Raw genomic sequence first — 13981 nt, 5'->3', positions numbered from 1 at the left:
CTCATGGTTCGTGGGTTTGAGCCCCACATAGGGCTCTGTGCTAACAGTGCGGAACCTGCTTGGGATTCTCTGTCTCCTTCTCTCTCTGCCTTTCTCCCACTCATATTCTCTATTTCTACCTCCTCTTTTCTTTTTTTTAAAATAAGAAGGTGCTTTTTTTTTTTAAGTTTATTTCCTTACTTTGAGAGAGAGAGCGTGAGCAAGCTGGGGAGGAACAGAGAGGGAGAGGGGGAGAGAGAGAGAGAGAGAGAGAGAAAGAGAGAGAGAGAGAATTCCAAGCAGGCACCACACTGCCAGCACAGTGTTCAATGCAGGGCTCAAACTCCACAAACCGTGAGATCATGACCTGAGCCAAAATCTACACTCAGATGCTTAATCGCCTGAGCCACTCAGGCGCCCCACGTTCTCTCCCTCTTTTAAAAATAAATAAACATTTTTTTAAAAAAAGATGCCATTTGGAAAACAATAATGGAAAGACTTTATATTGCATGAAATTCTACAAATAGAATGTATGAGTCCCAAGCTGTTCTGGTCTGCACACTGAATTACAAATCATCATCAAAACTGTAGAATCACAGCTCTTCTAAAATCATTTATGCAACAGTGTCCAACCTGGGGACTCCAGAACCCAGGGATTAATATCCTCCATCATCTTCAGTAACAGAAAAAAAGGTCTATTCACTCTTGGTTATTGACATGGCAGCAATTCCTGAGGTTCATGAAAAGAAAATCATCAAAGGAACTTTAGGTTGTGAGCCACTGGCTTAAACCAAGTATTACTGCCATATTGATGAAGAATGCGATAACCGTAGTGAGAGCATGATTCCCCATAGCCCCTGAGAAACTAAGCACAAGGATTTGTTATAAGATGGATTGGTAGCATATATTCATTGCATAAGGCTTAAAGTCCATCATAAATAAAGTTCCTGTAATGGAGCACGCTGTGTTGTTGGTGTTTGGGGAAAAATACGACTTACAGGGTGAGTTTAATGCCACATTTGATCGGACCTAGTCCAGTAGGTGCTGGAAAAAAAACGGACTGAGCTGTACAGAAGTGAGTTGGGGTATGTGAATCTGCCTCAGACTGGCTAAACAATTGGTAGGTACATGGGAAGAAATGCCAAGCATCCCCAGAGACTTCATTTCCCTGTCTCGGTGGAATTTAACTAGAAGCAGGGAGATAAGTGACCTGCCACACTATGTGATAGATAATTAGAGGCACGTTAAGAGCCATGGATTGGAATCCTCCTCACTCTACCACATAGTAGCTTCGTACCTTTGGCAAAATACTTAACCTCCCTGAGTCAGTTCCTGTGGGGAGAATAACAGCCTCTTCAATGCATTATCATACCACACAAAGTGCTTGGCATTTTGCCCGAGCACTTGGTAAGCATTTAATAAATAATGGCCATAACTTCATATGGGATAGACTCCAGTTTAGGGTCAGATAGAAAATGATTTTGTGGAGGCTTTTTCCCTCAGTCCTTCCTTAATGACGGTATGGTAAACCCTCTCAAAGGGTCAAGGAGGCTGACGGAAACAGGCACATCTCCCTCCACGGCCAGCTCAGTATCCAAGCGGGCGCCATTGTCCCCACATTCCAAAAGCACATGTGATAGTTTCATTTTGCTGGGTCTCTGAGATATTACAAAAAACGTACTGGGTTTAAAAACAAAGGGGCTCCTGGGTGGCTCAGTCAGTCAGGCGTCCAATTCGACTCAGATTATGGTCTCAACAGTTTGTGAGTTCGAGCCCTGTCTCACTCTGTAGCTGACAGCTCAGAGCCTGGAGCCTGCTTCGGATTCTGTGTCTCCCTCTCGCTCTGCCCCTCCCCTGCTCCCTCTCTCTCTCTCTCTCTCTCAAGAATACCTTACATAACTACCAAAGTTAGGAAAAAGCTATAAAAAGATGTTCATTTATAAACTCAGAAAAGTGGCTATGAGAATGGATTTTACTCTGAATTTTTATTTTATTTTGTCTTTGGAATTTTTTCCTGTATCAAATGTTAACCTTAGAAAAGGCATTAAAAGACAGATTTTCTTAAATAAATCTGACACAATATTCAGGCTTAGGTACTAAAAAGATTACTCTGGAAGTGACTACTTATTTTTCAAAGTAATTGCTCTACAAAAAGATTCACTCAGAATTCCACTAATTAATGAGGTCTCCTAAGGCATTTGACATTTAATTAATTTTAATTACGACTTTTGAGGAGTACCCTGTAAGCAGGCCATACCTACGTTCCCATTTGTTAATTGAAATAAGGACTAAATTATTATTGTGTTTTGGTAATTTTGAAACTAATTGCCTCTGGTTTCATGTAGGTTATTTGTTTTTAAATGAAAGCTTCTAAGCCAAGAAATGTTTTTCTCCTGTGTCCATTGAAAGTCTCAACGATTAGAATGTTAATAAAGTAATTATAATATTCTGTGGGATAGCTCTTGTTTCAAATCTGCACTCTTGGGTACCATTTGCACAAAATCACATTAATGTGAAGGTTATATACTATTTAAATATGTCTATCATGTATTATACTCCTTGCTCAGAAAAGGGCTTTATTCTCTGCCCCAATGGCGTATTCCTTCTCCTGAGTCCATAGAAACACCCTAGAATTTAAACAAGTATTCTTTTCAGAACCAACTTGCCCTTCTTGCCTCCCAGTGAACAGCCTCCGCCTTGCCTCCCTCGCCCGAGGCTTGGAGATTGGAGGTCATTTCAAACCCAGGTCTGTGTTAGGTCCTTATCATCAGTGTATAAAACCGGGGTGGGGAGGGGGGGAAGTATGCATCTAAGAATCAGGATTTCGACTGTAAATCACATCTGCCCTCGCGTAATTAATCACATAGAGGTTCATTTATTGCTATTTTGTCACTATAAACTTTAATTTCTGTTTAGCTGAAAATATCCTGATGGGTATGTGACAGGGTTATGAACTCTGTATAAAAGCCTCTTTATAAATAAGATTTCTTAAGGCTGTAATGATTTTGTTATCTGGGAGAGGGAGTGTGGGAAGCAATGTAAAATACAGGGCAGAGGGCATGCAGTGAAGGCAAAGTTGCAAAGTTCAAGGAAGCATGGTTACAAAACTCCTTTCTTTCCATTGCTGACATTATCCTGAAGTCGGCTTCTTAGAGAAGAAAACTCATAGTACAGGTGAGTCCAGTTTTAGATCAAGCTTACATATAGTATCTATGTATTTTCTGAATCATTGTCAACAAAGAGGTAAAACGATCCTTACCCACCTAAGTATGCCAGTGTCTCTTTGGTGACTGTCCATGATTCTAAGCAACATGCTCTTTGAGACCAAAGATTTTCACACACAGGCATATGATGGTACATTTTAAACTACAGACAAGGGGAGTGTATGACCTCAACTCCAGATCCACTGCTGTTGTATTTAAAAGCTGAGTATATGGCTATAAAATTGATTTTTCCCCCAAAAAAGACGGCTATGCGAAAGATGTCATAAGTGTTCCATTTACTTTTCTTAAGCGATCTCTTTGGTCCAGTTAGTGAAAGGGTGTAAAAAGTGTCAGTTCTTCCATAGAAGACAAGTAGAGAGTTCCAAGAAATGAAGACTGTGCAAGAAATACCATACCACAATCCCCCACCCCTACACTATGCTGTTTCATAAACACTTGGTGTGTATTTGGTTTCTTGTATTCTTTAATCCCTAGGAAGTGTCAAAGGAAGATAATGTCACAGGAGAAAGAAATCAGGTCATAGGTAATGTATATAAAGTGCTCCCAATTGTATGTAACATTTGAATTTTGTCCTCTAAACAAACACTTGTAACCTTGTTTTCTAACCGTGTAGTAATGAGCTTTGTTCTTTGAACAAATTCTCATGCATTACTTTTAACATGTGACTATTTAGGAAGAAGACTTCCTTGTCCATTTTTCACAAATTATTGGTCATTTACACTGTGCTCAGTTCCCTCCCAGCCAGACAGAGCTAAAGGGAGTAGCGAGGGAAAAGGAAGGTTAAATGCTGTTCCCAGCGTCAGGAAAGCAAGTTAAACTTCACAGACAGCATTCTGAAAATAAAACACTCCCATTCTATGATACGTTATTTCTTTTTCAACCAAGGATTGAGATGGGGTTTTGACTTTGTTGACCAACTTCACTTAGAAACACAAAGCTTTCCGAAGCATTCGTTCTACTGAGTGTGCTCTATCTTCGCTTTAGCTGTTTTACACTAAGTTACCATTCATTTCTTTTCTAGCTTTACAGTGGCCAGTGGTGGAATGGCCAAGGCAGAAAGCAATGAAAAAAATGCGTGTTCTCCACATCTTCTTAAATAGGTCCGAGGAGTCCGTGAGCACTCAGCCGCCAGGTTACGTTATGTGCATGTACATACTGGGCATCTTTTTTAAAGTTTCTTCCAATTCAGGGGGAAGAAAAAGCCATGCCGTCTTCAATACACCATCCCTTTCTAATAGCTGCCTCCCTCATTCACTTCTAGTCAGTATTCTTAAAAAGAATGGTCTGCCCTCCCAGGTCCACCCTCATTTCCCGTTCTAGCTTTGACTCACTGGAATCTGGCTTCCAAGGCTTTTTTTTTTTTTTCAGGCTTCCTTTGCTAAGATCCCCAGTGACCTGCTTTCGCATATCTTCCAGACCTTCCCTGACTTCCCGACACCCTACTATCTTCACACTGACACTCTCTTGCTGTCTCCCCTCCTTTCACTTCTTGGACACTGTTCGGGTAGAGCTCTGTTCTGTGAGTGGTCAGAGGTAGTCACTTGTGTTTCTCCTTCTTTGTCTCATCTTCTGCCCATTCCTTAGGGGTTCAGCCTTCTTCACGTCTCACTGAGATCCCAATGCCACCATCACTCAGATTCCATCTGTTAGAACATCAAACTCAAACTCCGTATTTTCATAACTGGGTCCCTTCTTTCTCCCAAACTCTGTTCTTCCTTCTAAGTTTCTGTCTGATAAATGTCACCGGTACTTTTCTAGTCGGGGAAGCCCCCAGACCAGAGCATCACTGTGGTGGTTCTTTCATGCCTCTGTACCTTTTGTGCACTTGTAATTCCTTCTTCCTGAAGACTTTCTCGGGATAATTGCCTATGAATTTGTTCTCCTGTCACCTTGAATAAACCAATGGTGCGCTTGCTGACCTTTGCTCTTACTTCTGTTATAACAGGGCCAATTTGTATCTTGATTATGTGTTTGTCTCCCTTCTTCCCAACTAATTCCATGACCTACTCATTTTTGTATACCCACTAGCTCAGTGAGCACGTGATAGGCACTCAACATACATTGGAACAAGTCAATAGCAAAATGGAATTACTGTAGTGTGTAGGAGAAGGGAAAGTGATGGCCACTTTTAGGGACAGTGGCTCTGCTCTCAGCTCTTAGCCCCCAGACACCTTTTACAGCTTACTTCAAACCCTGACTGTTAAATTATGTCAGTGTGTTAGATGGCAGTCACATGAATATTCCTTGTAGACTAAAGAAAAGTGACTAGAGAATGTTCTAGAAAGAGCAGAGCTCACCATTTCCACCTTTTAATAAATTACATAAAATTTCGGTATTTAGCCGTGGGTTAGCAGTGTGCTGCATGAATACTAAGGAGAGTTGTCCTAATCCTGAGTAGTGGTATCTGACATTTGATAAGAATTTAATCGCTGAACATTTTAGGAAAGGAAGCCCCTCCTGTGAAGGAGCAAAGATGAGAGAATGGTAGGAGGTATAACTGCTGGAGGGAAAAGCTTTAGATCAGAGAAGTCACGAAACGAGGCTTGGAGGACAGAGGGGAGTCTGCTCTCCCTGCTGCCACCCGAACCCATGTTGTGTTCATCAACACTTCCATATCCAGTAGGCGAGCTTCTCTGCACACACCCAAACTACCCATAGCCACGGTCATACATAATCTGTGATAGAACACCTGCCCCCTCACTTAGGACCAGTGTTGGAGGTTTATTCCTGATAATCCAGGTAACCGCATCCTCCCTGTGCTGGGGCCAGTTGAAGTTCAGTCCTAAATGCTGCGTTGGAGAGGAAGAGGAGGAGTCTGGTCCACCAAGCATGGTGTATTCTGTTATATGCTCACCGAGAGTAATAACTATTCTGGGGGGCTGGCATTTCCCAACTTAGAAATACCACCATTGTCATTTTCACGCTCTTACTACGTCAAGCGTATTGGTGGAGTCAACGGTGGTCTTATGTGCCAGGTCTGCTGGTGCCTTTTTTTTCTCTAGATCACCACTTCTATGAGGACACCAAAAAATTAACATACAGCCCCAACTTACCAATAACAATCTCCAGGGCTGCCTGGGTGGCTCAGTCAGTTAAGCATCCGGCTTCGGCTCGGGTCATGATCTCACAGTTTTTGAGTTCAGGCCCCTCGTCGGGCTCTCTGCTGTCAGCACAGACCGCACTTCGGATCCTCTGTCCCCCTCTCTCTGACACCCGTCTCTAAAATAAACGTTAAAATTATTTTTTAAGATAACAATCTCCACATAAGAATATAAAAAGCATTCTCATAGTATATATTTTAAAATAAAAGTACCTTTTTCTTGTATTTTTGGTGACCTCTATTAACTTTTACCTCTATTAAATTCTGTGGGACATATTTGCACTAGAGGTGACAATATATATATTTTTTAACTCTGTCATCCACAGGGCACTATTAACAGAGATGATGGTCCTTACCATTTGCACGTTCAGGCTAATTGAATATACCTGGAAAGTAAGTAAATATAAACAGCGTGAGCTGAGTTCAGGAGCAGCAACAAGTCCTGGTGGCTACATGCAAGGGTCCTAAACCGAGCCTGCAATGGTCGGCACTGAGCCTTAGGAAATGGCATTTTGGAAGAGACAGGCAGTAAGAACCAAAGCAGAGGAAGGAGCAGACAAGCATAAGGTGTGTTGAGGAGACACTGAATCTGCCACTTTGACTGGACCTGTGTGTTTGTACAGAGCAGTGGTGGGAGAAGTAACTGGAAAGATGAAATGAGATGGAATCATTTCTTCTGGCTACAAGCAATAGCGAGAAGGAGTGCAGAGAGCTTCATTGGGAAGCAGGGGAGGCTGGACTTTATCCAGCAATCAGAGGGTGCCTCTGGAGATGGCAAGAAACGTGATGAAAGCCACATGCTGAGACTTTTAGAGGGAATCTGCTAAAAATGTGGCACTTAGAAGTGAAATTGAATATGAGGGAAAACTGCAAATAGGGTGAGTGGCCATCGAGTCTTGTAAATTGCCCTTCATTGTCAGATAAAATTCATAAAATTCATTTCAAATATAACTACACTTCTCTTGGATATGTATGTTGAATCCAATCAAGAAGCAAAGAAAAGGAGAACGATTCCTGTTATAAGGGTGTAGGAGGTAGGAAGTAAGAGGGCACAATAAACCCTCATTATTTATACCTTCTGGATCCCAAAATGTATGTATTTCACCAAAGCATATAGTTTTTCCCATAAACTGCATGTGACTTCATTTGAGCGTCTACAGCAGCGCATTGAAAGTAACAAGTTGAGGGGCGCCTGGCTCGCTCAGTCAGTAGAACATGCAGCTCTTGGTCTCGGAGTTGTGAGTTCAAGCCCATGTTAGGTGTAGAGATTACTTTAAAAAATAAAATCTTTGGGGCGCCTGGGTGGCTCAGTCAGTTGAGCGTCCGACTTCGGCTCAGGTCATGACCTCGCGGTCCTTGAGTTCGAGCCCCGCGTCGGGCTCTGTGCTGACCGCTCAGAGCCTGGAGCTTGCTTCGGATTCTGGATCTCCCTCTCTCTCTGCCCCTCCCCCACTCATGCTCTGTCTCTCTCTCTCTGTCAAAAATAAATAAACATTAAAATTTTTTTAATAACAATAAATAAAATCTTTAGAAAAAAAAAGAAAAGAAAGTAACAAATTGAAAGTAAGAGGTAGAGAGCAGGCAGTCAGCTATGCTCAGCCCCAGGTGGTCCTAATGCTTGGGGGAGCACAACCCATTCTTTTTTGCCTCTACAAAATTATACATTAAGTTCTTGTCATGGACCAGGTCCTTTTAAGATCTTTTTTTTTTTTTTTGGTTTTTGTTTTCAACTACCTTTTCTCCAAGATGGGTTTCCTGTCAGCCTAGTTCTTTCCCATTGAACTCATGATTACATCCAAACAGCCCTCCCGTGACAATGGAGGAAGACCTTCCTCTGGACTTCCCTTCACTGACTACACCCCATACCCTAAGAACAAGAACCACTCACACACTCACATGTACGCACTTAACTCATGTGGCCACCTCTAACCCTTTCTGTATCTCAGATGCAGTTTGGAGTTTAGCTATAAACACTCCAGTTAGCCATAGCTCACCGCCCCCTCTGGGCCCCATGACCTACCAATGCTTTTCTTGACTACTTCCTGCCCACTCCTGTCCTGCAGGAAGCCTACTGGAAAGCTGTTCGGTACTGCCCAGCTATAGAAGTAGGGGGCAGAACCAGCTCTAAGTGACCTCGAGTTCCTGGGGTTAGTTATAAGAACAGGAAGAGGGGACTTCCAGTAAGTCAATTCAAGTACAAGTGGCTGAGTTTCTGTGTTCTGAGACCTACGTCAGTCAGTTATGTTAAGTCATTGACATCTCAGCATATCATAATTGACATCTAGGTAAGTGAGCCCTAATGAAACGTCACATTTAATGACTACTTCCAGAACTTGGAAATTTCTAAATCAAACTCAGCATTAACCGTGTTTGCCCTGTGCTCTTCTCTACCTCAGTGTTGAAAGGGGACTGTTTATTTTAAACATTAAAACGTTAGGAGTTCCTCCGTGACTCAGTCGGTTAAGTGTCAGACTTCGGCTCAGATCATGATCTCAGCGTTGCTGAGTTCGAGCCCCGCATCGGGCTCTGTGCTGACAGCTGAGCCTGGAGCCTGCTTCAGATTCTGTCTCCCTCTCTCTCTGCCCTTCTGCTCACACTCTGTGTGTCTCTCTCTCAAAAATAAACATTAAAATTTTTTTTAAACTTACAAACTTAACCCACAGGCTCCCCATCTTCTTATATTTTCCATGATTCCTGTTACCATAAGTATAAACAGAATCAGGCACGTGTATAATAAAGTAACTCTCATTCATCCTAAATTCTATAGACATTCCCTAAGAAAGAAAAGAAGCATAGTTGGCTAAGGTACAAATCACTCACAGGAGGGAAGCTGATGCAATATCTTGATTACTTATTTTGCAACCAGTATATACTCCTGAAAGCCAGCCAGTGGGGTGACTCCCCCAGAGTGGGAGTGTCCTAATTGGTTCTCGGCTCAGGAAAAGACAGCCCTCTAAGTGGTGCACGAGTCCTCCTGGGCTGGCTGAACGATCCTCTCTCTCCCTCATCCAAACCCATGTCCTCCCAGATTTTCCTTCTGTAGTCATCCACCACCTGCTTTTTAAAAGCTCAAAAGGGGAAAGCCTACAGCTAGTGGAGAAGAAAATCTGCTGCTCTGAATATTTTCGTTTAGCCTAAAGAACATTTCCAAATGAAAGACTTCACCAGGGGGGGTCCGGGTAACCAAGGCTGTGGGTCTTCTGGGTGGGCCCAATGGTCCTCAGCCCTAGGGAAAAATGCAGTGGATAAGACTTCTTAAATTGCTTCCACTAATTTTAGAATTGAGGTTTGCCTGGTCACCTGTGGTCACATGATTTTTCCTAACATCTGTTTTTTTCTGGCAAGTGAATTGGGTCTGGGAAGCCAGTTAGGGGCCCAGCGCACAGTGTAGGCGGTAGGGATGCAGTGTAACGTGAACCCATTTTATTTGGTCTTAAGCAAACCCAATACCAAAGCTAATGGAAGCGTACTGTTTCATTGTCTTTATTAGCCCAGAGCTGCTGGGACAGAAAGAAATTGAAGGCAAAGGTGAAAAAAAAAAAATGGGAGGAACAAGGCCTAAAAGCAAGCAAGGACATTTTTGACGAAGTCAGAATTGGCTCCATTTCTACCTGTGTAGCTTAGGGTTGACTAGCAGAACCGGGTATAAACTGCCCCCTGCTGCCTGACACAGAGAAGTGCGTTAAAAGTCCACTTCCTTAAAAAGAAACCTATTTCTTGAATGCCTCTGTGAATGGAGAAGAAACGGGGGTGATGGCAGGCAGACTTACACAAGCCGTGGGAATCCCAGGTCCCCTAATCCTCTCCACAGTGAACATGAAGTTAGGGGCGGCTCTTCCAAAGAGTGCTATGTTTTGGATTTGGAAGTCTGCCTCGTTACTCCATCTGCAGCCCTGTCCCGTTAAGTGTGGTGACCGTGTCCCCGGAGCTTGTGAGAAGTGCAGCTCTCAGGCCCCACCCCCGGTCTGCTGAATCAGAGTCTGCATGCCGACAGGATCCCCGGGTGATTCACGTGCACACTTCCGAGTGAGAAGCCCTGGGCATAACTTCAGAAGCAGCTTCAACACTGGAGAAGAGCCACCAGTCCCGAAGGTTGGGTCGAATTGAATTCAGTGGGAACAGGGAATAAACACAACTCAGTGGAGGAGTTTGATCCTTTGTTAAGATCAGGGTTGCCTTATGTGCTTCTTTCCTTTTTTTTTTTTTTTTTTTAAGCTTATTTATTTTGAGAGAGATGAGAGCAAGTGGAGGAGGGACAGAGAGAGAGAGAGGGAGACAGAGGATCTGAAGCAGACTCCAGGCTGTGTGCTGACAGCAGAGAGCCGGATGCGGGGCTCAAACTCGTGAACCGCGAGATCATGACCTGAGCGGAGGCTGGACGCTTAACCGACTGAGACACCCAGGCCCCCCATGTCCTTATTTTCTCAATGCTTCTGTTGTATACATCTCACATGTCACCGTCTCTTGCACTCGCTGTAGTTCACATTACTTGCTGAATCTCAGCAGCACCAGGCAGTTGTCAAGCAGTCTCTTTTGAAAATTAGTCTGTCCCAGCGAGTATGCGACAGGCGTGGATTTTATCTCCGGCAGCATCTGTGTTTATCATCCTCCTTGTTTGCTGCAGTCTTCTCTCTCCCTCCCTTACGCCCCTGCTGTTTTTGTTTAAGAGTAGCCACGTGACCCTGCAGAATCGCAAACCCACCCCCCCCACCCCGCCCCCCAACCGGTGGCATTGTCAGTCTGTTGCTAACCCAGAGTGTTCTTTTCTGCGCCAGGTCAGGGAAGAGTGCCGGCTCCTGAACGCCCCTCCTGTTCCACCCCGAAGCGCAAAGCCTTTGTCCACAAGCCCCTCCGTCCCTCCTCGTGCAGCCAAGCCAGCGCGGCAGCAGACTCGCTCTCCCAGCCCCACCTTGTCCTACTATTCTTCAGGGCTGCACGACATGTAAGTCTCCATGCCAGGGCTCACCTCCGCATGCGTCTTATTGTCAGCCAGCTCACCGGGTCCTGAGAACGGTTTCCAGGTAGCCGTAACCTAGGCAGGAGGTGGGAGAGGAAATGTTCCTTAAAAACCAAAGAATTTCACTGGAAGAGCATGATGGGGCCCCTGTTGGTTTCAAGTTAGGATGGAAGGAGGAGCCAGGGTCCTAGGAAGAAAAGAAACCGCAGCCTACGTGAGAAATGGAGCATAAAGGCCAACTGGATTCTCTTAGACGCAAGCTGTGGAGGACTGCCAGTTCTCACAAACCGGCATCTCGTTCTTTCTGCTCCGACTTCTGCACAAGGAGACAGACAGCACCTTCTACCGGGACCTAGACTTGAAAGGGTCCTATTGGCTCTCTACTCTGCCTTTCCCTTCTTGGCCATCATGGTCTGGTAGCCATTGACTTCTATCTGGACCCTCCCGGTGCTGGGAGCTCCTTCTTCTGCAGGACAACTCATTCCATTGTTGGCAAATGCCAATAATTTTTTCCATAATCTTTCATTATATCCAGTTGACATCTGTCTCCACATAACTTTCAACTGTTTCTTATGTCTAGAAACACAAAAATAGATCCTCCCTGCTTCTCTTTGTCAGCCTGTGAATAATTTGAAGTCAGATGTAAGTCTTCTCTTCTCCAAAAGGGGCTGCCTCGGTTCCGCCAGCTATTTCCCCTGACATCGCTGCCTGGTCCCTCGTCAGCCTGGTCACCCACCTCTGAACACACTCTGGCTTCACTGACACTTAAAATAGGGCCCCAGAGCTGAACGCACGACTCCACATAATGGTCTTCACTGTTAAAAATAGCTCTCTTTTGCAGGTATTTTTAATTCTCTGGACATTTAAATCCTTACGCTAGTTTTAGTCAGTTATATAGAAACCAAGGCAAGCATTGCGTTTGAAGCATTTCTTCTTACCTCAGACTTTTGGATGGGAATAGAGACATAGGTGGTAGTGAGGTAGTGTTGTCCCATGGCACAAGGATGACAGGCATGAGGCTCCCATTTTCTGCCCTCATTCCACCCTTCCCCACTACAGACATTAGTAATGAGTGACACTGCCTGTTGGTGATAAGCCTAAACCTGGCCAAAGAATGTGTCTCCTCATAAAGATCCAGGCACCCCCTAACAATGATTTTCTTGTTAGTTTAAAAAGCATATGTATTTTTTCCATCTCCGCTAGAGCACGTTAAATCATTATAATTCACATGCGTAATTACCAGTGCATCTTAGTAACGTAAAGATTTTTTTTTAACCCAGTGAAGCTAGCAGGTACTTCATCGAATTCATGATAAGAAATCCTAGATTTTTCTTCCTACCTCTGTTTTTCTACTCAGAAGTGACATCTGTGGGATAAAGATGGGCTTGGTAGTTGGCTTTTATGTTACTCACCGCCCTTTCTGTGTTTGCTTTTAAGCAGCGTTCCTAAAAGTGACACCGGTCCTTCTGAGAGTGCTCCCGTGTCCTGCTATCCCTGTAACCGAGCGAAAGCCGATTCCGTGGACCCCAAGTCCCCGACGGGCAGTCCTTCTGCTGAAACCCTCTCCTCCAGGCTCTCGTGGCCCAACCACTATTCGGGAGCATCGGAGAGCCAGAGCAGGGGGGACTTCCTGCCGGGGCCAAGCAGGAGTTACAGTTACCCCAGACAGAAGACGCCAGGCACACCAAAGAGAAACTGCCCAGCACCCTTTGATTTTGACGGCCATGAGCTCTCGGCCAGCCCCCCCGGCTCGGTCACTTCAGAATTCAGTGGCGGCGTCTCTGCCTGTCCCAAGTCAGCCAGCTACTCTGTGGAGAGCACAGATGCGAAAACGCTGGCCGCGGACACAAGCAAGCAGAGTATCTCGTGCCCTGCCTTACCCCCCAGGGCCCCAAAACCGGTGGAAGAGAAAGCCGCCTCGGACACTTCTCCTTTGCCTCTGAAAATTGATGGTGCTGAGGAAGACCCCAAGTCCGGGTCACCGGACCTCTCCGAGGACCAGTACTTTGTTAAAAAGGGCATGCAGGACATCTTCTCCGTCTCCTACCCTTTCTCCTCTCCGCTTCACCTCCAGCTGGCCCCCAGGTCCTGTGGCGATGGCTCCCCATGGCAGCCACCCGCTGACCTGTCGGGACTCTCTATAGAGGAAGTGTCCAAATCGTTACGGTTTATCGGTTTGTCTGAAGATGTCATATCGTTCTTTGTTAGCGAGAAGATCGACGGGAATTTGCTCGTTCAGCTAACGGAAGAAATCCTCTCGGAGGATTTCAAATTGAGCAAACTGCAGGTGAAGAAAATAATGCAATTCATTAATGGCTGGAGGCCCAAAATATAGCCAAACAACCCCAGCTAGCGTTGGACGAAACTGATGTACGTGTGTGCCAGAGGGGGTGCGCTGGGACACAATTCCATGTTTTTTGCACTAAAAACCTTCTCTGTAAATAGGGATAAGAGACACTCCTACTATGCAGATTACGTTTTTGAATGGTGAACAGGCTATTTTGTACATCAATAAAAATGCTGTACAGAACACTTAGAGGTGTGCCTTGTACATCACTCAACACTCAACAGCTGCTAAAAGACAAAAGGCATGTTCAGAGAGAGAATTCTTACCCAAGTAGGTTTATGCGAGAAGGTATGGTATTTATTACAAAATAGCCAAAGCTGAAAAAAACATAAGAATCAAAAAACAAAAACAAAAACAACACTTTTGAACAACAG

At 44.6% G+C, this 13981-nt stretch overlaps 1 protein-coding gene across 2 annotated transcripts in view; it reads left to right on the top strand.

The window, feature by feature from the left end:
• GAREM1 (GRB2 associated regulator of MAPK1 subtype 1) overlaps window positions 1–13792 on the top strand; it is a 198386-nt gene extending 184594 nt beyond the window's left edge. The window contains exons 5-6 of one of the 2 annotated variants that reach the window (XM_042961965.1): window positions 11079–11245; window positions 12701–13792. In XM_042961965.1, the coding sequence (XP_042817899.1) occupies window positions 11079–11245; window positions 12701–13595 (1062 nt within the window). In that variant the 3' untranslated portion in view covers window positions 13596–13792. Of the gene's footprint in view, window positions 1–11078; window positions 11246–12697 lie in introns of both variants that reach the window. The other variant, XM_042961964.1, reaches the window with a different exon arrangement.
• The last annotated feature ends 189 nt before the right edge of the window (window positions 13793–13981 follow it).

Source organism: Panthera tigris, chromosome D3 (genome assembly GCF_018350195.1).
Source record: "Panthera tigris isolate Pti1 chromosome D3, P.tigris_Pti1_mat1.1, whole genome shotgun sequence".
In the NCBI taxonomy this organism is placed as follows: Eukaryota; Metazoa; Chordata; class Mammalia; order Carnivora; family Felidae; genus Panthera; species Panthera tigris.
This window is presented reverse-complemented; position numbering and strand designations above follow the sequence as displayed.